This window comes from Coloeus monedula, assembly GCF_965178545.1.
Source record: "Coloeus monedula genome assembly, chromosome: W".
In the NCBI taxonomy this organism is placed as follows: domain Eukaryota; kingdom Metazoa; phylum Chordata; class Aves; order Passeriformes; family Corvidae; genus Coloeus; species Coloeus monedula.
In genome coordinates, this window is record NC_138821.1 from 24,246,608 (window position 1) to 24,271,826 (window position 25,219).

Here is a 25,219-nt window from a genome sequence, read left to right on the forward strand (position 1 = left end):
TTCTTCTTCTGTATAGGGGTGACTGCTACCAACATGGGTTGCTCCTCTGGTTCAGCTGCAGTTTAGGTGGCCATGGTGCCTGTTGGTCTTTTTTCCTCCTCGTCCTCATGAGGGTGCTGTCTAGTATAGAGCAGTGTCCAATAAATAGTAGCCAGGGCCCAGCACATTGCATAACTTTGCACCTCTCTGGAGCTGCCACAGCATTTTTCCATCACATATTTTATTCCTTTATCACTGAGGTAAGGCTAGAAGAGCAGCCCTGAACACACATTCCAAATAACCCTCATTGCCCTTACCATGACATAAGCTGATATCCCACAGTACAGGAACAAAGAAATCCTGATCTCTCTCCCTGCTTCAAAAAAGGGGACTGTGATGGGCACATAGTGCATATATGGGAACATATACAGGGTTAGGTACCACATCCACATGAACAGACCAAGAAATGTTGTGACCAGTGGCTCCTTACCTAATGCAACAAATGCTTAGATCAAGTTTGTTTCCAACCCGCTGTTGGGGTTTTAGGAGCTCTCCTGGCTTTTTGGCTTTTTTTTGTTAAAGGAATTTTCCCCATACGTGTTGCTAGGGGGACAAATGGCTGGGTATTTAAGAAAAACAAAAGAGCTAGCCACTGTAGGTGGGGTGCATCTGGCTACTCTTTTGTTTCACCTGGGTGTGCGGTCAGTCGGCCCCCGAAGTTTGGACAGAGAGAGAGGTTGCTTTCTTCGGCTGCTCTTCCTTCTGCCAGGGAAACCCCGGGATCCCAAGCCCACCTTCCCCGCCCCGCTGGGAGCCGGGCCATGGCCGCGCTGCCCCTGCCATTGCTTCGAGCCTTCGCTACGTTGTAGCCCTGCCCGCCCTGCCTGCCCAGACCTCTGAGGGGTTCCCCGTTTGGATACATCTCGTCTGCCACCCGGGATTTGTGCTCGTCCCTGCTATTCCAGCCTGCCGTTCCAGCCTGCTGTTCCTGAGGGTCTGGGCAGACACCGGGATCGGCTGCCCAGCGGTTTGTGAAGCTTTTGTTCCATCCCTTCCCGGGATCCCAGGCCACCAGTGCCGTGTGCTCCCTGAGCTCTCTCCGGAGCGCCCCCTGCAGCCGCGGGGGAACCATTGCACCTGCCCTGCTCACCGGGAGCCGCCAGCGCCCCTGCCGGCTGTGACCGGAACTGCACCCGAGAAGGCTGGGACTGGGTTTGTAGTTCTGTTTGCTGTTACTGCCATAGTTATTGTTGTCTGTTTGACTGGTTATACACATATAGATATATAATAGTAAAGAACTGTTATTCTTATTTCCCCTATCTTTGCCTAAAAGCCCCTTGATTTCAAAATTATAATAACTCAGAGGGAAGGGGGGTCACATCTGCCATTCCAAGGGAGGCTCCTGCCTTCCTTAGCAGACACCTGTGTTTTCAAACCAAGACAGATCTTGGCGCCCAACTGTGGGGCCTGAGGACGTTAAGGGAGAGGGGTGAAAAAGGAATAACAGTTCCTGGATAACTTAATTCTGTGTGCTGGATATAGGAACCTTGTTAGGCAGCACTATGTGGTCTAGTTTACCCTGGTTCGGGTGGCAGGTGGTCGTGGCTATATTCTTCCCTTTTGCAGCTCCTTACCTAAACATGGGTCCTCTGACTAAGGCTACCACTGCTGTTATCCAGTTTGCACTATGGGTCGAGAAGGTGAGGAATTCATGGGCTTTTAACTTCCTCTGGAATGTGGGAACATGGATAAACAGCTATCACACACTGAGTGCATGTTTTTGGGGTTATGTTAAAAATGGTACCTTCTGTGAGGAAATGACACCGGGGAAGTTTTCTCCCAATCCCTCAACCAGTTCTTTGGGCCCACCCAACCAATTTTTGAAGGGTTTAGATTCCCTCTGAGTACAAACCAACTGGTGCTAATAGGCCTACTCTATTTAGCATTCAGGGATAAGTTGAGATTGACTTGGATAACTACCCAGACACCGGCCCCAGAGACTAGAGATCCTACCCCAGAGCCTGACACAGCCCCAGACACTAGACATCCTGCCCCACAGCCTGACCCTGCCCCACAGCCTGATGCCACTCAACAGCCCACCTCGGAAATGGACTACCCGAACTGGGTGGAGGTACTGGTGAAGGGGATGCAGGAGATGTGCCAGGAGATATGCCAAGTGCTAAGGGAATACACCTCCTCAGCTAGTGAAAAACCCTCTCCCTGCCCCAAAGAGGGTGAGTCCGATGGTGCAGCAGTGGAACCCACGGATGTTACAACCGTCCAGGTTTCAGCTGAACCACAAGGACAACCACAGCCAGCAGCAGTCGCCCCTGTGCAAAGGAGGAAGTGTAAGACCAAATCAGTATGACCAGTTAATGATGATGGGCAACCAGGGCCCTCACAACCAGCAGGAGAGCCAGAGCCAGAAATCATCACTGAGTCCCTGTTGTACGACAGTCTCCGTAGTATGAGAAAAGACATTGTGTGAAGGGGGCGTGAGCCTTATACCACCTGGCTGCTTCGGGTTTGGGACCTTATGGGCATAGGTGTGCAACTGGATAGTGGTGAGGCAAGGTATCTGGGATCGTTGACCAAGGACCTAGGTGTGGACCAGATATTTGTGAGGAAGCCAGGGCCCCTTTCTCTCTGGGAGCGGCTCTTAATGAGTGAGAGAGAAAGATTCATTCACAAAGAAAGACTGCAGGAGTACCATCATAGAATGAAGTGAGAGACACTCAAGGAAGGGATCCAGCAGCTAAGAGAGGTGGCAGTATTAGAGGTATTCTTTCGGAGGGATGGACAGCATGATAACGACCTCGATAAGGTCAGGTGCACAGGACAGATGTTGTGGAACCTGGCAAAGCTAGGGCCACCACAATACACCACCTTCATTGCAACGATTGATGCTGACAATAACCGAGAAACAGTGGGCTCTGTCGCCAACAGGCTCAGGAATTATGACAGTATGGTCAATGGTCCACTGAAAGCTCATGTCTCTGCTGTGGTTAAGGACCTCAAAGAAGAGATGAAGGAGATGAGGAAGGAAATGAGGGAGGAAGATCAGTGTGGCACCAGTGAGTCACAGGCCCACAAGTCAGAGCCCGTTGTCCTGCTAGAGAGACAGGGTACACTCCACGAGCTGAGCTGTGTTTTTTTCTGTGCGAGCATGGGGAAGACATGAGAAGGTGGCATGGGAAACCCACTTCTGTCCTGGCAGCGCGGGTGCATGAACTCAAGGAGGGAAACACTAACCAAGGGGGTTCCGCTAAGGTGAAAGTAGCCTCAGCCTCCCGTGACCGAGCTGCAAGGTATTACAGAAGGGAGGATGATATGTCGGATCCCCTCTAAGGTACCTCCAGCATGTTGTAGTGGTTTGGTCCAAAATACTCATTACTGTTTATCTTCTGTGAGATAAGAATTAGAAGAAAGGCAAAGCAGGCACCAAACTTCAAAGAATATGAAGAAGTTTATTAACAGACCTAAAAGAAGAAAAAAAACTTATACCACACCTTCAGAACTCTTCTCCTCCCCCCACCTTCCTCACTTCTCCCAGTGGCAATGTAAAAAGACAACCCTTAAGATGTTCAGTCTGTTTACCACTTCCATAATAACCTTGTTCAGTCCATTTAGAAAGAGAAGTCTCTTCTTGCTCGTGCTATGAAAACATTATCACAACGAGACAGCCGCCCACTTCCAAATAACTTTGTTCAGTCCATTTAGGAAGAGGTCTCTCTGCTCACATGTGAGTCCCTTCCCCCGACTTGCAGCTTTTCCCACAACTGCTTTCGAGGGCCCACTCTTGAAGGTTTCTGGGGTACAATTTTAAGGTTGAGCCGTTCAGAAACAAAAGTTCTCTTCACCCATCTCTGGGAGCATTTCATCTCTAAGAATAGAGGCCCTTCTCCTTCCCTGGGAGCAAAGGGTCTTCCTCATCTTCATCTTTAGGACTATCTCTGGGAGCATCTCTAGGAACTGAGGTTTTCTCCTTTCCCATTTGGAGCAAAAGTCCTCATCGCTTCCATCTCTCCCTGTCCAAACTTCTCATGAAATTACAGTTTTGTCAGCATCTGCCTATCTCAGTGCAGGTGCTTTTGCTTATGAGTTGAACACTCCACCCCCCATATCTTCATGGAATTACAACAGGATACTCTGATATATCATAGCTTCACAACAGAATTTCAGCTTTAAGCATCTCCTCTTTCTCTTCCCTCAGGTTTTCAGCTCTTCATAGCACTAAAAGGGTTAATCTCACCTAGGCCTTGCAGCTGGAATGTGGCTTATCGCAGTGGAGGGAGGGAGCTGAGCCAGTCCGGCTGTCCACAGCAAGGCAGTGGGGGGGGGGGGGGGGGGGGGGGGCGGGGTCCACATATGGAACACGGCCCATTGGCTCCAGGATGGCCATGGCCCAGCCTGGCCTGGCCCGAGCAGGGCCTGGGCTAGGCCCACGGGACCCCGCACGGGGCCCTCAGCCACTTGTCCCAGCACCGGAAACGAGAGAGAGCTTGGGGGGGGGAGTTTGTCTATTCCTAAGTGTGTATCACAGAGGCGGTCACAATTTTTAGTGGCTTAAGGAATTGTCCATATTCAAACTGGCCATCTGATAGGTTCTGTCAGGTCATGGGGAAAACTGTAAGCACTCCTTTGCGAGAACATCACTTCCAAGACTAGGCTAGCTAACCCATGACATATGTACGCCCAGGGAAAGAATGATAACCAGGGCTAGAGGGGCCCTGCCTCTAGCCAGGAAGAGGCACGGGAGAACCGAGTTTTCTGGACGGTGTGGGTTCGATGGCCTGGCACATCAGAGCCACAAAAATATGATGCATTGGTTGATACTGGGGCACAGTGTACTTTAATGCCATCGGGACATGTGGGGGCAGAACCTGTATCCATCGCTGGGGTGACCGGGGGATCACAGCAGTTGACCCTTTTGGAAGCTGAGGTGAGCCTGACTGGGAAGGAGTGGCAAAAGCATCCGATTGTGACCGGCCCAGAGGCCCCGTGTATTCTGGGCATAGACTTCTTCCAGAATGGCTATTACAAAGACCCAAAAGGACTCAGGTGGGCATTTGGGATTGCTGCTGTGGAGGCAAAGGGCATTAGGCAATTGAACACCCTGCCTGGACTATCTGAGAATCCTTCTGCAGTTGGGCTCCTGAAAGTGGAAGAGCAACGAGTGCCAATTGCCACCTCGACAGTGCACCGCCAGCAGTATAGGACAAATCGAGATGCTGTGATCCCCATCCACAAGATGATCCGCGAGCTGGAGAGTCAAGGGGTGGTCAGCAAGACCCACTCACCCTTCAACAGCCCCATCTGGCCTGTGCGCAAGTCTGATGGGGAATGGAGATTGACTGTGGACTATCGTGCCCTGAATGAAGTGACTCCACCGTTGAGCGCTGCCGTGCCGGACATGTTGGAGCTCCAGTACGAGCTGGAGTCCAAAGCAGCAAAGTGGTACGCCACAACTGACATTGCCAATGCATTTTTCTCCATTCCTCTGGCAGCAGAGTGCAGGCCTCAGTTTGCCTTCACCTGGAGGGGCGTGCAGTACGCCTGGAACCGACTGCCCCAGGGGTGGAAGCACAGTCCCACCATCTGTCATGGACTGATCCAGACTGCACTAGAAAAGGGTGAGGCTCCAGAACATCTGCAGTACATTGATGACATCATTGTGTGGGGGAACACCGCAACCGAAGTGTTTGAGAAAGGAGAGAGAATAATTCAAATTCTCCTGCAAGCTGGTTTTGCCATCAAGAAGAGCAAGGTCAAGGGACCTGCCCGAGAAATCCAGTTCCTGGGAGTAAAGTGGCAAGATGGATGACGTCAGATTCCCACTGAGGTCATCAATAAGATCACAGCAATGTCTCCACCAACCAACAAGAAGGAAACACAAGCTTTCCTAGGCGCTATAGGTTTCTGGAGGATGCACATTCCCGAGTACAGCCAGATCGTGAGTCCTCTCTACCTTGTTACCCGCAAGAAGAACGATTTCCACTGGGGCCCTGAACAGCAGCAAGCCTTCGCCCAGATCAAACAGGAAATTGCTCACGCCGTAGCCCTTGGCCCAGTCAGGACAGGACCAGAGGTGAAGAACGTGCTCTACTCTGCAGCCGGGAACAATGGTCTGTCCTGGAGCCTCTGGCAGAAGGTGCCTGGTGAGACTCGAGGCCGACCACTGGGATTCTGGAGCCGAAGCTACAGAGGATCTGAAGCCAACTACACTCCCACAGAGAAGGAAATCTTGGCAGCTTATGAGGGAGTCCAGGCTGCCTCAGAAGTAATCGGCACAGAGGTACAACTCCTCCTGGCACCCCGACTACCGGTGCTGGGGTGGATGTTCAAAGGAAACGTTCCCTCCACGCATCACGCCACCAACGCTACTTGGAGCAAATGGATCGCCCTCATCACGCAGCGCGCCCGAATTGGAAACCCAAGTCGCCCTGGGATCTTGGAAATAATTACGAACTGGCCGGAAGGTGAGACTTTTGGGTTATCTTCTGAAGAAGAAGAGGAGCAGGTGACACGTGCCGAAGAAGCCCCACCATATAACGAGCTACCAGAGAGTGAAAGACAATACGCCCTCTTCACTGATGGTTCCTGCCGAATTGTAGGCGCTAGCCGGAAATGGAAAGCCGCTGTATGGAGCCCCACATGACAAGTTGCACAGGCTACTGAAGGGGAAGGTGGATCGAGCCAATTTGCTGAGCTCAAAGCTGTCCAATTAGCTCTGGACATAGCTGAAAGAGAGAAGTGGCCAAAGCTCTACCTCTACACTGATTCATGGATGGTAGCCAATGCTCTGTGGGGTTGGCTGGAAAGGTGGAATAAGGCAAACTGGCAGCGCAGAGGAAAACCAATCTGGGCTGCTGAAGAGTGGAAAGACATTGCCACTCGGGTAGAGAAGCTATCCATGAAGGTCCGTCATGTAGATGCTCACATCCCCAAGAGCCAGGCTAATGAAGAACATCGTAACAACAAACAGGTAGATCAGGCTACAAAAATAGAGGTGTCCCAGATAGACTTGGATTGGCAACATAAAGGAGAGCTGTTCCTAGCTCGATGGGCCCATGATGCCTCAGGTCATCAGGGCAGAGATGCCACCTATAAGTGGGCACGAGGACCGAGGGGTGGATCTAACCATGGACAGTATCTTCCAGGCTATCCATGATTGTGAGACATGCGCTGCGATCAAGCAGGCCAAGCGGGTGAAGCCTCTGTGGTATGGTGGGCGATGGTCCAAATACAAGTATGGGGAGGCCTGGCAGATTGGTTACATCACACTGCCTCAAACCCGCCAAGGCAAGTGCTATGTGCTCACAATGGTAGAAACCACCACTGGATGGTTGGAGACCTACCCTGTGCCTCATGCTACCGCCCGGAACACCATCCTGGGCCTTGAAAAGCAAGTCCTTTGGAGGCATGGCACCCCTGAGAGAATCGAGTCTGACAATGGGACTCATTTCAAGAACAGCCTTATAAACACCTGGGCTAGAGAACATGGTATAGAGTGGGTGTACCACATCCCTTACTGTAGGAGCTTGGGGGGTTCGGCAATCACGTTGGGCGCCAGACTGTAGGTGCAGGGTGTTCAGTCTGGATCGGGTGTAGACGGATGGAGACGGTGACGAGAGATCTCTGTAGTCAGATCTTGGAACATGCGGTTTATTGCAAAGGGCGTGGGTACAGGGGCACTGCTTAGAGCTGCAGCTGGCAGCTCTGAGCAGGCCCAAGAGAGCAAGAGAGTAAGCGGGTAAGCAAAGAGAGAGAGGGGGAGAGAGAGGAATGAGGGTGAAGAAGTAGTGAGAGAGAATGTGTGTAGAGTATAGTAAGAGTGTGTATTAAGAGTGTGTATAGTAAGAGTGTCTGAAGTCCTGGTTACAATACAATAAATCATCTTCTGTACTGAATATTCTAATTGTCACTAACCAATCTAATACAAGATACAAATCCTATAGCATTTACATACAGCCTGTAAGAGTTCTTATATTACCATAGAGTGTTACATCTTAACTTCTAAAAACTACTCTTTGGACCCCTTCTGCTGAGCTAGTAGGGTCTGCTCTGACCCTTGGACCTGCCTGCAAGCAGAGGGTATTGTTCAATCAAGAGGGGATTACCTTCAGTCGGCCATACCATTGTTTTCCAGTTGTTCAGTAACTAAGACTTGGTATCTCAAAGGTGGCTTTCATTTCGATGTCGCTTATAGTTTTCATATTCCCAAAATCTTTTGTCAGGCAATCATATTTATAAGGCTTTCCTGTTTCATCTTCCCCAACACCTTACCATGCACCAGCAGCTGGGAAGGTTGAGCGGTTTAATGGACTGCTTAAAACCACCTTGAAGGCACTGGGTGGGGGGACTTTCAAAAACTGGGAGATGCATTTAGCAAGAGCCACCTGGTTAGTTAACACCCGAGGCTCCACCAGCCGAGCAGGCCCTGCCCAATCCGAACCCCTACAAACAACAGATGGAGATAAGGTTCCAGTGGTGCACATGAGAGGTATGCTTGGGAAAACTGTTTGGGTAAAGTCTGCCTTGAGCAAAGACAAACCCATCCGTGGGGTCGTTTTTGCTCAGGGACCAGGTTGCACCTGGTGGGTGATGCAAAAGGATGGAGAGACCCGATGCATACCTCAAGGGGACCTTGTTTTAGGGTGAACTACCCACGGCTCTGTACTTGTATCAGTATCAGCATGTATATTTGCATATAATTTGGGTGATGCATAGATTTACATGGTTAAAAAAGTTAAGTTTCATGTAACATGTTAGTATGGGAAAAATTCGGGGTGGATAATGTTGGGGTTTTAGTCTAGTTTTAGTTTTTTTTCCTGTTAAAGGAATTTTCTCCCATATGCATGTTGCTAGGGGACAAATAGCTGTACTTAAGAAAGACAAAAAGGGGGGTGGGGCGGGCCTGGCTACTCCTTTGTCTACACCTGGGTGTGGGGTCAGTTTGTGTTGAGAGTCTTTCTGAAGAATGGCTAAAAAGCAAAGGTCATGATAACACAGGAGGCTTAGTAAAGATGCAGACACTGAGTCCTTGAGCAAGAAGTTGCATAGATAACAGAATGTGCATTCAGATAAGAAAGAAGACAGAAACCATATGGAAGAGAAAGATAAGACCACCGTGTTTGCAGATCCCACGGAATAGCTCCCACCAATGAGGAGCTCGACTTTTGCAATATGTATGAGCTAATTAAAGGTACTATAAGTAAGTGTAGTTTTGAAAAATAAATCGAGACTTGCTGAACATCATGCCTTGAGTGCTTGTCTCCCGCGACTCCACCCAACAAGTTTGCTCTGAGCGTCCGGAGAGAGGAGCTGCAGAGAAAGGAGCTGCTGCTTCTTTCTTTCGGCCGTTCTTTCTTCCTGCTGGAAACAACGCCGGGACCCCAAAAGCCGCTTTCCCTGCCCTGCTGGAGACCGGGCTGTGGCTGCCCTGCTCCGCTGCTGCTTCGAGCTTTCGCTACGCTGTAGCCCTGCTCGTCCTGCCTGCCTGGGCCTCCGTGGGGTTTTCCCATCTGGATACATCTCGCCTGCCACCCGGGATTTGTGTTCGTCCCTGCCTCTCCAGCCTGCCATTCTAGCCTGCCGCTCTAGCCTGCCGTTCCAGCCTGCCGTTCCAGCCTGCTGTTCCTGAGAGTCCGGGATCGGCTGCCCAGGGGTTTGTGAAGCCTTTGTTCCATCCCTCCCGGGATCCCAGGGCACTGGTGCCGCATGCTTCCCGAGCTCGCTCCGGAGCGCCCCCTGCAGCCGCGGGGGAACCATTGCACCTGCCCATCTCACCGGGAGCCGCCAGCGCCCCTGCCGGCTGCGAGCGGAACTGCACCCGAGGGGAAATAGCCTGACAGCCAAGAAGGCTGGGACTGGGTTTGTGTTTGCTGTTACTGCCATAGTTCTTGTTGTTTTGTTTGACTGGTTATATACATATATATATATATATATATATATAGTAAAGAACTGTTATTCCTATTTCCCACATCTTTGCCTAAAAGCCCTTGATTTCAAAATATAATAACTTAGAGGGAAAAGGGGTTATATCTGCCACTTCAAGGGGGGCTTCTGCCTTCCTTAGCAGACACCTGTCTTTCAAAACCGAGACAGGGGCTAGAGTAAGAATGCACTGGAAAAAAAAGAAGCAATACACAAGCAGGACACTGCATCTCACCAGCTGCTGGAAATATGAAACCCCTAGCATCATCCATAACATTACTTTTAGAAATGCACATGCAAGCACACCACTGAAATTTTATATTCCACCATCCGTTGCACTGTATTGGGACTATTTGAAAATAAATAACCGAAATCACAGTCTCAATGGTTCAGCCTTCCTAACATCATCCTTCATCATTCAGGATACTGGTTAGCTCTCGTATTCATTCCATTTTTTCTTCACCCTCCTGTATAGAGTTTATACCTATCAAATATCAATAAACTGTACAAATAGTGATGTAACAGTATGCTATGCATTTAAGCGATATGGAGCTATATTCCACTTCATTTTTTTCTCTTTCACAGAATCACAGAATAAGCTGAGTTGGAAGGGACCCACAAGGATCATCGAGTCCAACTCCTGGCCCACCCCCAAGAGTCACACCACGTGCCTGAGAGTATTGTCCAAATGCTTCTTGAGTTCTGTCAGGCTTGGTTCTATGACCACTTCTCTAGTTACTTAAGCTCTTCTATGTTTTATTTTATAAGGCTTACAAAAGAAACATCCTTATGAGTAGGAAAAACAAAATAAGATTACTTTCTGGTACTTTAAAACTTCTTTACAAACATCACAGGTTACCTACAGCCGAGAACAATTGCTGTTGGCATTGCACCACAATGCAGTGCAACATCTTAAGAACACTGATAACAAAATTACCTCCTTTTCGGCCAATTCGACTATCCATAAACTTCTCTATAGTTTCAAATTCATCTTCTTCAGGCTGTGGGACATCTTCTCCACAAACTTCCAACAAGTCGTCAGAATCTGTCTTGGTTTCTTCAGCTTCTTTGTAACTAACATTGACTGTTGCCTGGCGACGAGATCCTCTCTTGTCATAGTCATCATCATCTGACGAATCAAGCTGCCTCTTTTTCTGTCCTGCAATCTTTTTGCCACTTTTTGGCTCAATTCTTGAAGGCAATAAGATACAACACAACAGTGGAGTTTCAACACGGACAACTACAAGCCTTCTGTATTTGTTTCTGAATACATGTATTTCATGACTGCTCAGTTACACCAATTTCAGTTGGAGCAGACAGGAAAGAGGTATTCAACACAAATCACTGGTATGATAACATCTTTTGCAGATTAAAAAAAGTTTTCAAGTTCTGTAATAAATATTAATGTTTTCATTTGCCTGTATAGTAGTACAATACTTGATTCCAAATTAGAAATAGTACCAGAGTAGCTAAAATGCAAGACCTTCTTACCTGCTTGGAAGTTTCCGGCTTTTGACTTTGTTTTCTGGCTCATAGTCAGATTCACTATCTTCACAACTGCTTCTCTCTCTATCTTCCTCTGATTCAGAATCAGAACTAGCTCCTGATACTGACCCTGACCCAGACATTTGCCAGTCTTCACTGTACATATTGAGAAACAAAATAGTAACTCACATTAGTTTTCTGGGGGGGGTTGTTTTGTTTTTAAATCAAGCATTCACCACAGGCTTGCTGCTTTAATTTCAACATTCTTCACAGAAACAAAAATGTTATAATACTAATTTCAGCTAGAATGATGGAAAATTATCATGGATGGCTAACAGGTAAAAATACCAAATGGCTTCAAAGGGAATTGAATTCTATTATCAAGAGACAGATGTAAAGAACAAATCAAACCAAAAATATGGATTTCTGTATAAAATGCAGCTTTAATAATTGATTTATTTTGACATGAATAAACCTGACATCCTTAATAACTTTAGTTGGAAAGGTACATATTTACTGGAACTTACCTAGGCTCATCATAAAAACCATAACATTATATTTTGCAGAATCCAAAATTCTCTAATACCTATATCCCCTGTGCCTCATGTGAATAATTAGCAACTTCAGCACAGGAACAAAAAATAATACAGAATCAGACTGGGAAACACACAGAAAGACTTCAACCATGGCAATCAGAGGCACTGGCTCCCAAAAGCCCCCACTAAGCTTCCAATTCAGTGCTTAACACTCATGCAAGATATTATGAGCAAGCCACTTATGACTCCCAGTGGCCGTATCTCTGTTCTCCTGCTTAGCTGAGATATTCTACTTTGCAAGAGGAAAGATGTACCCACTGATCAACAGTATCTTACCTCAGACTCTGTTTGTACAGAGAAATTTAATCTTAATTGCTTGGCTGGGGGTGGAAGAAAATCTGGCATGCATTTTTGAAAGGTTGCTAAATCTTTATACTACTATCTATTACCAGGCTTAGGGGGTCTTTGACCAAGATGATCAAATAGTACTAATGTCCTTCAAAAGTGAAATACTACTCAAAGACCTTTTCATTCCATTTCAGATCAGGAACCCTAAGAATCAGGGCTTTGACACTTCTTTCAATTAAATATGCAGTGGTCCTCAAATTACATTTTCATTGTGGTCAATACATCTGTGTGTCTTGGAAATACTATAGAATCATCTGTTTCCTTAAAAGATTTTTTTCTGTAAGCTGTAAATTAAAAAAACACCCAAACAACAACCTCTCCCTCCAATAAAAGCAGAAAAAAACCCCACCCCAAACCAACCAACTCCCCCACCCCTATGCAAATACACAACTTGTATTTATTTGGAGATATATAGACAACATATAGAACATCACGCTCTTTATGGCTTGGATGCCTTACTAAGTTTATATATAGAAATCAGCTCTGCATGTCAGATAACAGCTGCAAACATACTTGTTCAAAATAGGTATAAATCAAAATTGAAGCACTGGATATATGGGGTTATTTGGTTACTAGTTTATAAACTATCTTTCCTGTAACAGATTATGTTGTTAGGTTTAATCACATTCTTAAGTAACAAAAGACAGAATGACAATTCACTCGAGAAGTACTATTTTGCATAACAGGCTCTTTTTGCCCCCCCCATTTCTTGAAGATATTATATTGACAACCCTGAATATATAGATGACTAAATTAACTGAAGAAGAGGAATGAAAAAACAATTCAATTTCTATACACTGTTCATTAAAAAAATACAAAACACAACAACAACCAAACAAAAACCACAAAATCACAAACAAAAACACCCCTCCCCTGCACACAAGAGGTCACTACCAATGAGAAGGTATAACCTTTTTCACAAACTATTTCATTTACAGCTTAAAATGAGCTAAATTTCAACTTAGGTTTATTGACTAGCCAAAGATGGTTTATTACTGTCAAACCTGTAATAATTGGGGGGAAAAGGTTGCCTCTAAAGTGTTTCAAAATTTGGCATTAACTACGGGATTCCAATTCAAATTTTATCTGAGACAACTTAATTAAGTAATTTCCTATTTCTTCAATAATTTTCAGAGAGGACCTTCAGCTCAAAAACATGCCACAAATAAGACTATTTTAAAAATAAAAAGTGCTGATGAATGTTTTTCAATAACGCTGTAGGTAATACAGTCTCTTTTGCTCAGAAATGAATAGTGATATCATAGAATTATAGAATAATTTATGTTGGAAAAGACCTTTAATATCTATATATATTCCTTTGAGAGTATTTATTTTAACATATTTCAGAATGTTAATCAAAATTGAGAAGCGCAAGACTGTATTTCAGGTGCAGAGAAATTAAGACTGGCTAATTATAAGCATTATGTAGCCGTAACAAAAAATTATTTATGAAAAACATCTTACTCTCTATGATTTTTCTTCTTGGCTTCACTGGAAGAGTCGTCTGCAGAATCTTCACTGTTCGATGGATCCTGCAGATGAAAGAAAGAATATACACAATTCAGTACCACAAAAAGAATGAAGTATTTTTAGTATTAAAAAGATAACTCAGCTCCCACTTTCAAACTGAAATCCTATTCTTCATGTCTTATCCTCTTCACCCCCTTCAGTGTACCCACTGATATTGAATAAGATCAGGATTGTTATTGATTTCATATTTCTCCATCTACAAACATACCATGTCAGCAGAACTCTAGAAACCACTACAAAAAAACTGTTTTAAAATATAATCATTGTGCCTACATATCGGCAGTTTAGACTGCTGCAAGTTAATAAATCAAGATGAAGGTTCTATCAAAAGCCTCATAAAACCTCTTGCCCTTTGAGAGCTGTCTCACCTTTCATATACTCTCACATTTAAATACCACTAAGAAAATTGTTAGAATAGCATGTATGTTTCTTCTCTCTCCACTCCCAAACAAAAAAAACTTAATAAATTGATGAACCCTCTTAAAATTATTTTCCTAAAACCAATCTCATAGAGATTAAATTTAAATCATTTTTACCCTGAAAAAGTCTTCAAGAAAAGAGTATTTAGCAAGACCTATAAACTAATATTTTAACTATATATAATTAACTCCTGTGTCCAGTTTTAATGATGAGCAGCAAGATCTGACTAAAAAAGAGACACACAGTAATGTTGACTTGCAATTACAATGCTTTTTTTTTTTAATAATGAAGGAAATATGAAAGTCTGCTTTCAAATAAATTCTAATTCACAGTCACTAGAGTCCTTAAAAGATATTCATACTGAAGAAAGTCAACTTTTGTTGAGCCTATGGCTTAGGTTTTAAAAATCTCTAAAATTGAAGTATGGTTCTTAAAAGACAAGAATTCTTTTATAACTGTTACAAAAGTTGCAAAAATCTAGCTTTCTACTCCACAGTGTTTTTGAAAACTTCAGCAGCTACCTTTATATAGAAACAATAGTGGAAAAATATTTTAGTATTTTTAACTGTCTTTATGGAACTCAGAAGGAAGAAATACAATGAAATTTAATACAACGTGACTTGAAAAATTTGTCCATACATCACAGAATATCTAGCTAAAGATATCAATCTAAACTGCTATCATTTTGACACAACTCACCTGAAAACATGCAACTAAATATTCCCCCCATGTTTCCTTATAAACGTGTCAGTTATTCGAACATTACTTTTATAGAATAAAACCAGATTTGTTAAACACAGAGAGAACAGAACTTGGCTCTATATAATTTTATTCTAACATATGGGGTAATGAGAAATGCATTTTTACATTTTATTTACTAACTTATATGTTATTCACCTCTTCTGAACCGCTGTCTGATGAGGCTGCCTTCTGTTGTTGTTGCTTCTTGAGCACTGCTGATCTCTGCACAGCAAGTATACTTGGACTGGACTTCCAAAACTGAATTGGAATTCAGATACAAGAGTCATTTAAACCTATTGAAACTTTGCAGTTTACCACATACTTACTTTTCTTAAGCTGAGCAGCATCACTACTAAGATGAATCTCAATTTTATTATTAATAAAAAACTCACTACAAAATACCACATGCATTAATAATATTGGATAGCATTTTAAAGTAGTGAGACTTCTGTAGAAAGGAATGTTATACAAGAATTGTTGGCACAATTTTTACACTAAGCATAACAATGGTTGTGCAGGCCTCTATTATTAAGATAACTCTTTTTTTTTTTTAAAGTAAATTTTTAAACTTATCTAGATAAGTCCTTCCAGGCCACTTTGCTGATCTATTTTTGCTTCATATGGCAATATTGAAGTACACACAATCACAGAATATCTCGAGTTGGAAGGGACCCATAAGGATCGAGTCCAACTCCCTGCTCCTCACAGGACTACCTAAAACTAAATCATATGAATAAGAGTGTCGTCCAGATACTCCTTGAACTCTGACAGGTTTGGCGCCATGACCACTTCCCTGGAGAGCCTGTTCCAGTGACCAATCACCCTCTCAGTGAAGAACTTTTTCCTAATGTCCAATCTGAACTTCCCCTGATGCAGCTTCATTCTATTTCCTTGACCTGGTCACCAGAGAGAGGAAATCAGCACCTCCCCCTCCACTACCCCTCCTGAGGAAGTTGTAGACTGCCATGAGGTCACCCCTCAACCTTCACTTCTCCAAGCTGAACAAGCCAAGTGACCTCAGCCACTCCTTGAAAGTCTTGCCCTCGAGGCTTTTCACCACCTTGTTCATCATCCTTTGGACACTCAGTTGGTTAGAGCATGGTGCTAATAATGCCAAGGTTCAATCCCTGTACGGGCCATTCTCTTAAGAGTTGAACTCGATGATCCTTGTGGGTCCCTTCCAACTCAGAATATTCTATGATTCTAATAGTTTGATCTCCTTCATATATTGAGGTGCCTAAAACTGCACACAGTACTCGAGGTGGGGCCGCACCAGTGCAGTGCATAGCAGGACAATCACCTTTCTCGACTGGCTAGCAATGCACCTCAGGCCACAGTTGGCCCTTTTGGCTCCTAGGGCACACTGTTGACTCATATGCAACTTGCCATCAACCCAAACCCCCAGATCTCTTTCCACAGCACTGCTCTCTCCAGCTGCTTGTTCCCCAATTTGTACATATACCCAGGATTATTCTGCCCCAGGTGCAGAATCTGCCATTTGGCCATCTTAAATTGCATACAGTTGGTGATTGCCCAGTTTTCTAGTCTATCCAGATCTCTCTATAAGGCCTCTCTACCCTTGAGGGAGTCAACAGCTCCTCCTGGTTTAGTATTGTTGGCAAACTTAATGTACATTCAATTCCTGTGCCCAGATCATTTCTAAAAACACTGAAGAGAAAAGGCCCTAATATTGAGCCCTGAAGAACCCTACTGATGACTAGGTCACCAGCCTGATGTAACCCCATTTACTACAACTGTGAGTCTGACCCATCAGCCAATTATTCACCCATCATTTTATGGACTTGCCTAGCTGTATGCTGGACATTTTATCCAGAGGGATACTGTGAGAGACAGTATCAAAACCATGAATATGAACAACAACAAAAAAACCCAAAAACACAAACACAAAAAAAGTATCCTTAACAGCCTCTCAATCTTACAGTAGGAAATATTTTATTACCCTTCATGTATATCATATCATCCAAATTAAGGCCCTATTACATAGAGAAACAGATGAGAGTTGAGGTAACTCATCCATTGCATTGAAGAGATTGCTAGACACCACTTTTAGGTAATTATCTAACTGTAGGTATTTACAGAAACGAGAACTTAGCAGCCCTGTTCATTATGAGAGCTAAGTATGTGAATTCATTAACCCAATCAACATTCTAAGTAAAAGTTATGGGGGTTTTGTTTGTTTAAATCAAAACTACTTTTGCAACTATTCTGCACAGAGTATTTTTTTTTCCCCACAAAGGGTTAACTTATGTTTTGTTTTACCTCAGATCCATCAAGTTTGGGTGGTAGTTTAGCTTGAACTTGTTTCTCCTCTCTAGATGTGTCAGACTCTGAACCAGACTCAGAGTCACTGCTACCTGATTGACTGCTACTTCCATCACTACTGCTTCCAGAGCTTGAACCAGATCCAGAAACTGATGCTGACCCAGAATCATCATCTGACTGGCTGCAATTAGAAGTTAACAGGATATTACACAATGGCTAATTAAATAGAATTTTTTAAAAAGTCACATAAAAAAACCTTTAGCTTCACCTATAAATCAATTGTTAGCTTAGCCCAGACACATGGATAGCATAAAAATGAATGCACTGGATTAAATAAATCAGGAATGAAAATTCAGTTTAATCAGATACTTTTCATTAAACCTTAAAAGAAGCAGAAAGAGGAAGCAGCGAGGGAGGGAGAGAGAGGAGAAAGAGGAAGAACATTTATCATTAATTTGGAGGAGTAAAACAAGACTATTTCTCACCCACCCAAATACTTACTTACCTTTAACAAACATATTTTTGTGTATACACATACACCCAAATTGTTTTAAGTCTTTTTAGATCAGCAGTGTGTTGCTCCCCAATTTTTTATTTTGAGCATGCATTTCTTCAAAGCAAATATAAACTCTGTTTTGTTCCCCTACTTTTATTTTTTTTTTCATTAAAAGAATAAGGGGGAAAAGTATCTGTAAAGAAGTGCTTGCAAGCTACATTTAATGCTGTGATTTGGACCATCTATATACAAAATATAACCAAACACTTGATTAAATGTTTTTAAAAGTAACTGGAAAACCAGAAGCGTGTTGTCACACATAATATAAATCCATGCAGACCATCTTATACCATCTTATACTGTTAAAATAACAGCAGTAAAATTCCCACAGACAAACTCTGAATTTGTCACTAATTATATGACTTGTACAAAGTCATACATAATCAGTGACCTGAGCATACTCTTGAGCCACTGGATTATTCCACCTGTACATCCATTTCACACTAGATTTAACATATTCAAATAAAATAATATTTAAACATTTATTGCATGACTATTCAAAAGCATAAAATCATTTGGTTTTCTAAAATAATTTTACAAAGGAACCGAGTTGACACTTTAATCAAATTCCTCATTAGATTAAATACTAGCATACTTTAGAGATATCACCGGGGAAAACATTGGAATTACAACACCACACAAACAAAGTGATTTAAAATTATGTACACTTGGGTTGCAAGCATTTAAAAAGAAACAACCGTTCATTAAAGATGATAACAAAATCCAAAACAATAAAAACCCAAAAGCTAATATCAAAGTCTAAGCCTATCACTGCCAGCATAATTCATCTGGCTGTCAACCAGCAAGACTGTGTGTGTGTGTGGGGGGTGGTAGGTTGATCATCTTCTGCACTAGAACACACTTAATTGACAACATTTAAAGCCACAAAACAGAACCACTACTCTCCCTGTTGCTAACACCAATTAAATCGTACTAGTGAGGGGGAAAAAAAATTAAGCTATTCAAACTGATTCCTGTAGACAGCACCTCAACCAACCATTTGCATCTGTTGACTTTTAAAGAAAGAAACAAACCATGATAAAACTTCCTTATTTTGAAGTGGGGGATATGAAAAAATATGACTGCTAGCTTTACTTATACTTGCTGGAGAGCAACAAAGTTGCTTCCCATTCCTGTCATCAAGGGCCTACTTCAGGCATGAAGCTATAATGCTAACATAATTAACCTGACTTGAAAAATAAAAGCAAGGCACCCACTGTAGAATATGACTGGAGTTTAAACTATTTACTAAAAATTATCTTGTTGGTATTTCTCCCGTGTGTCTAAATCAGAGTACATAAAGAAAAAACCTGTAAGCCCTTTTAAGAGTCTCATCGAGTAAGTTTTTGGGGCCTTACATTTTAACTGGCACAGCGAAGCAGGGTACTCTTGAGGTGATGAAGAGGTATTTTATATGGAGATAACCACTAGTCGCGGAATAAAGGAGAAATTAATTTTCGGTCGAAACCGATATTCTTTGTCAGAAAAGTCATGGAAACACGGGTAACAATTGTCCTTAACTGCTCTCCACTGGTAAAGTTGCTAAAAGCTTATAAAGCTTGTCCAGCCCCAAACAGGAGATGTGGGCTGAGGAAATCTGGCACAATCTGCAGTTAGTTGCTGAGAAAATCCGAATTTTGGCAAAAGAAAAGACAAAAAAAACGTAGTAAGGAAAAAGGTCTGGTATCCATATGGGTGGAGGCTGGACTCAGAGCTGCAAAAGGAGAGAAATATGTTGCCGAGTAGCAACAGAAAGAGCTGAGTTGCAAATTGCCTAGGAGGCTGAAACAATAGCCTCCCTCAGGGCGGATTGAGAATTGAATGCACAGAAGTTAGCCCCAAACCTGAAAAACCTCGTCTGAACCATCTTGTCCAAAGAGCTTTAAATTTGCAAATTAACACTGCTAGGGAAAGAGTGGAGAATGAACCAAGGTTTTTCTGCTTTGAGGAAGAGGTGGGCCTCCCTGAATATGATGTCACCTCCCTCCACTCCCTGGAGGAGGAGTTTGATTCAGCAAAGCCAACCCCCTCCTCCCCTCCTCACCCCAAGTTCTGCCCTCTTGTAAAGATGGAATTTGTTTACCTGAAGGTGGAGCCCACGGTAATGTATCTCACTCTGCACCAGATTTGGTTATGTGGCAAGAGAAAAGTAGTAATCATCCCAAAGAAAATGAAACAGAGAATGCGTTGAGAATTTCACTAATGGGGGTGAATGAAATAAAGCTTTCCGAGGAGGAAGAACATGGTGAAGAGCCCTGGTCTCTTGCCCAGGGAGCAACCTGTTGTGTGAAAATTTGGACTTGTTGGAGGGGGGAGAACCCACCCCTCTCCCCACTCCAAAATGTGCTAAAATTACCAGGAGAGTGTGGGAGGTGGCTGGATTCCAACCAATGCACGAGAAACAGCTGGTGCCCCGTCGGCCTTCTCCCATGTTATTATTATTTATTGCAAACTTTAAGGATCGAGACCGAGAAAACAAATTCTCGGTGTTGCCCTCAATAAGTGAGCTGGGAGAGGGTGGCAAATCCAAATATCCTAAAAGCCTCCCTGAAAATAAATGGAAATTCAGTTTCCCTGTATTCTCAAGGAATCTTTGCAAAATGCTCCTACACTGCCACCTTCTGGTGGTAGCGAGTATAGAGCCTTGTCTGCCACTAGAGGCAAGGAACAGAATTGACAAAGTCATTCCGGATTAAAGGCCTCAGGTGCCTATGGTAGAAAACACAAAATACCAACAGATGGGTGGTTCTTTCTTTTTAAGACCGGTCCAAGTGGGATCAAATTTTCTCTCCTCTTACAGGTATTCCAAAAGAAGAGGTGTTCCATGAGAGGATGAAGTGACAACAGGACTGAAGAGTTGCTGTTCTTCGCTGCATTGATTGTTTACATGTTTTTATCTTGATAGTTTTAAGATATTTATGTTCGTACATGTTTTATAAAAGTTGGTTGCAAGCAATGTTTTAAGATGTGTTTTCTCTCTGGTTGCCACAGTGGATAGAGAAGATTCCTCCCTAAATTTAACTTATGTTTTCATATGATTATGGAACCAAATTTGTATACCTCTTCCTACCTCCTCAGAGAAAAGCATAAAATTACTATACTGAGGGACGCGCATGTAGTAATGGTAAGCAATGTGTAAAGCATCGTTATGCAGAAGAAGGGGATGTCAAACTGTCGGTGACCCCTGGAAGGAGGGAGAAAAGGGGCTGACAGAGGAGCTGAAGTAGCAGCTGGAAAGTTCTCTCTAGCTGTAGATGAAGAAGGCATAAGTGGTTAAGCTGACAAAAGAGAAGCAGCAGGTTTGGGTTTGAAAACCAATGAAGGGTTTGGTAAAGTTGGAAAGGTATTTGGTCCAAACCCAGGACCCTGACTGAAATGATGTGCTGAGGAGATTGGAATGGCTCAAATTTTGTTATATCTTTGACCCCCACCCCTGAAGCAATCCAGACGATTACGTAGTAGAATTTTTTGTGAATGTAGTTTTCCCATGGTGCCCGCTGACTTTTTCTTCTTTCCCTGGGTATGGGTCCCGGGGATCCCCCTGAAACCTGGTTGGTGAGAGGAATAAGGGGGGTTATCTGGAACATGTATATTAGTTTGGGTTAGAACGATACCTGGACCTGTAAAATTATGGACTCTAAAAGGCAAGGCAGCCTAACTATTAAAAAACTGGCCTGTTGGGGTCCCTCCCCTGCCATGTAGCCCTGGGAGAGGGGCCCTGAGGGGACAGACACGGGGTTTCCCTGCCCCTGCTCAGCCTCGTTCCCATTGGTTGGTTTGTGTTCCCTGCGGGGGCAGAAGGACCCTTGGTCCGGTGACTGGAACAGTTCCTGGGCAGAGCTCCGGCCATGCGGCTGGGGAAATAAACATCTCTGAAACAGCCATCAAGAATCTGTCTGTCCATATATATTTCCTTTCCACGGGACTCCTGGTTTGATATATGCATGTTGCAGTATCCCCACTGCAACACTGGCCTATCTTTAAAGTTTGTATTTTTTTAAAAGGAATAAAATACATTGCACTATCAATAAGCAATAAACAACCTTAAATTGAACTTACCATGTGTCAGAGACTGGAAAAATTGATGTCTTTAAACATTTTGGGATGCCTGTGTGTGTGAGAGGGGGCAGGTCAGGCCTTGCTCTGGTGAGACAGTGTCCTGCCCCACACCCCCCAGCTCTAGAGCATCCCAGACCCACAGTATCTGTCAATCACTGGCCACACTGGAGGCAGTGCTCCACTCTGCCCTAACCCCGGCTCCTAAGTGGCGAAATGGCCGAAATTCCCACCTGGTGGAAGGGCCCAGGAAAGCCAAAGGGTACTTAAACCAAAGCACGAGGCAAGCACATGTCTTGACCCTACCTTTCCTTGGATTTTATATCACTGCTGGAACCAGGAGTGGTAGTTATATTTGTTCTTTTCTTTCTTTCTTCTCCTTCTAATTCCCTCTTCTCGTAGTTTTGAGTAACTTAAAATTGGATGGGCTTGGAGTTTGCTAAGTTGAATGGGCAAAGTTAATGCTTTGTGAAATGTTTTGTGTTGATTGAATGCTGCTCTAAACTTTTGCCAAAGTTCTCTGATTTTGTGAAGTTGCCGGTAAAGTTTTTTTGTTGTTTTGACCTCTTGAGAATATCTTGTCAGTATTTCCCCCATGCATCTAACTCAGGGTACATAAAAAAATGTAAGCTCTTTTAAGAGGCTCATCGAGCAAGTTTTTGAGGCCTTACACTTGGTTAGTGATAGCCTTGGCTGCAGTGATCACAATATTGTGGCATTTAGGACCCAGCTGTGCACACTGAAGATTAGTACTAAGAAAAAGGTTTTAGATTTTAGAAGAACGAATTTCGGCTTGCTTAGAGCTGAGTTGTGAGGGATTCCATGGGAAGCTTCCACAGAGGATAAAGGACCTAGCGAGTGCTGGGAGCTTTTCAAGAAAACTTTCATGGAAGCACAAAACCAGTTCATCCCCTTTAAAGGTAAGGGAAGTAGGTGAAGCAAAAGACCTCCTTGGCTTAACTGGGAGCTTCTGAGTCCGCTCAAAACCAAAAGAGAAACATACCAGAGATGGAAAAGCCAATGAATACACCTTGAATGCTACAAGGGCATTGCCAGGGTGTGCAGAGATTCAGTTAGAAAAGCAAAAGCTCAGCTTGAATTGAAATTGACCAGACACATCAAAAGCTACAAGGAAAGGTTCTTCAGGTATGTAAACAACAAGCAGAAACAGAAGGAAAATATTGGCCCACTGTTAAACAGGAGAGATGAATTAGTCACCAACAACACTGAAAAGGCAGAGGTTCTCAACACTTTCTTCGCCTCTGTCTTTACCAGCACTGATGGGCCCCAGGACCTGGAAACAAGAATCCAGGCAGATGCAAACACAGACCCACCAGCAGTGAAGGAAGGGTTGGTATGTGAACTGTTACAGGAGCTTGACCCCGACAATTTATGGGCCCTGACAATATCCACCTGAGGGTGTTAAGAGCTGGCTGACATTGTTGCAAGGCCACTCTCCATGATCTTTGAGAAGTCGTGATGATTGGGGGATCTGAAGAAGGCTAATGTCACCCCCATCTACAAAAAGGGCTTAAAGGAGGATCCAGGAAGTTATAGGCACATCAGTCTTACTTCAGTTCCTGGGAAAGTTATGGAACAAATCCTCCTGGGGCCTATCACAAGTCAGATGAAACATGTGATTGGGAAAAGCCAGCGCAAGGGCAAGTTGTCCTTGACAAACCTGATAGCCATCTATGACAAAGTAACCTGCTCAGTTGATGTGAGAACACTGTCTACCTGGATTTCCCCAAGGCTTTCGATATGTTTTCCTAGTCTCCTAGAGAAACTGATGTGTTATGGTCTAGACAAGTGGTCTGTGCGGTGGGTGAGGAATTGGCTGACAGGCCACACCCAGAGGGTGGTGGTAAATAGTTCCTTTTCAAACTGGCAACCTGTCACAAGTGGGATCCCCCAGGGATCGATATTGGGCCCATTGCTGTTTAATATCTTCGTAAGTGATCTGGTGGATGGGATGAAGTGCACCCTGATGAAGTGTGCCAATGATGCCAAACTGAGTGGGGAAGTGGACACTTGGGAAGGGAGAGCCACCCTGCAGGAAGACCTGGATAGGCTGGAATAGTGGACTAACAAGAACCTTATGAAGTTCAACAAAGACAAATGTAAGGTCTTGCACCTGTGAAAACATAATCCAGGAGTGCAGCACAGGCTGGGAAAGGGACCTGGGGGTCCTGGTGGACAATGAGCTCAATATGAGTGAACAGTGAGCTGCTGTGGCAGAGAGCCAACAGGATGCTGGGTTGCATAAACAAGGGCATCACCAGCAGAGATAAAGAAGTCATTATCCCACTCTACTCAGTGCCTTGTCAGCCCTCACCTGGAATACTGTGTTCAGTTTTGGTCCTTGCTATATGAAAAAGATGTGGATAGGCTCAAGAGGGTCTACAGAAGGGCCACAAAGATCATCAAAGAACTGTGAAACCCGCCATATGAGGAAAGGCTGAGAGAACTGGGTTTTGAAGAAAGAACGCTTAGGGGGAGACCTTATCACCATGTTCTAGTATTTAAAGGGTGGTGACAAAGAAAACAGAGACTCTCTTTTTACATGGAAAAGAGGAGGGGGGTAATGGGTACAAGTTACTCCTGGGGAGATTCTGATCAGATACAAGAGGAAAATTTTTCATAATGAGAACAATCAGCTACACCATGTCAATTCACCACCAGAGAGCATCTCTTTCTAGCAGTTTGCTTATGCAGCTATAACCTCACTAGGATATATATGTACTTGGCTTTTTATTTTTGTTTCACTTGTCTAGTGCTGACCTAGTAAAAATTTAACAGTCATTACCTCTTAGTATCACCTGAGCAGGGCCCAGATTCCCCTGTCTCAGGACTTGATTGTAGCCAACTTTTTTTTTTTTGCTATAGTATTTTAGCTAATGTATTCATGAAAGAAAAACAGAATTCTCCTCCCCCAGCCTCCCCACATTTTACCACAAACACAAAATTACTGGCACACTAAGGGGTAAAAACAGTAATGGAGAGCAGCCTTGTTTTCTCCCTAACACAGATACATTAAGCAACCCTTAGTTATTAAAAATAAAAATATATCTCTAATCCCTGTCAGGGGATTACTTAAGAACCTCTACCATATGAGCAGTAATTCAGGTGCTAACCCTAGGAGGAAGGAGGGAATTATTTAAGAAAAGGTACACAGTTACCCATGCATGTGTTTAAAAAAACCCCTTACATCTATCATCTCCTTACAAATAGAGGAGGAACTAAAGAAGCAGCAATTTCAAAACTTCACTTTAAATGCTACTACATTCAT

General features: G+C 43.8%; 1 protein-coding gene across 1 annotated transcript in view; it reads right to left on the bottom strand.

The window, feature by feature from the left end:
- The window catches only part of LOC309584640 (chromodomain-helicase-DNA-binding protein 1-like), a gene marked incomplete at its 3' end in the record, with an annotated part of 34,224 nt that extends 16,736 nt beyond the window's left edge, over positions 1-17,488 (bottom strand). The window contains exons 1-5 of the mRNA XM_082300781.1: positions 17,316-17,488; positions 15,192-15,293; positions 13,809-13,876; positions 11,407-11,556; positions 10,853-11,106 (exon numbers count right to left, since the gene is read on the bottom strand). Coding sequence (XP_082156907.1) covers positions 10,853-11,106; positions 11,407-11,543 — 391 coding nt within the window. The 5' untranslated portion in view covers positions 11,544-11,556; positions 13,809-13,876; positions 15,192-15,293; positions 17,316-17,488. The remainder of the gene's footprint in view (positions 1-10,852; positions 11,107-11,406; positions 11,557-13,808; positions 13,877-15,191; positions 15,294-17,315) is intronic.
- Positions 17,489-25,219: the final 7,731 nt, after the last annotated feature.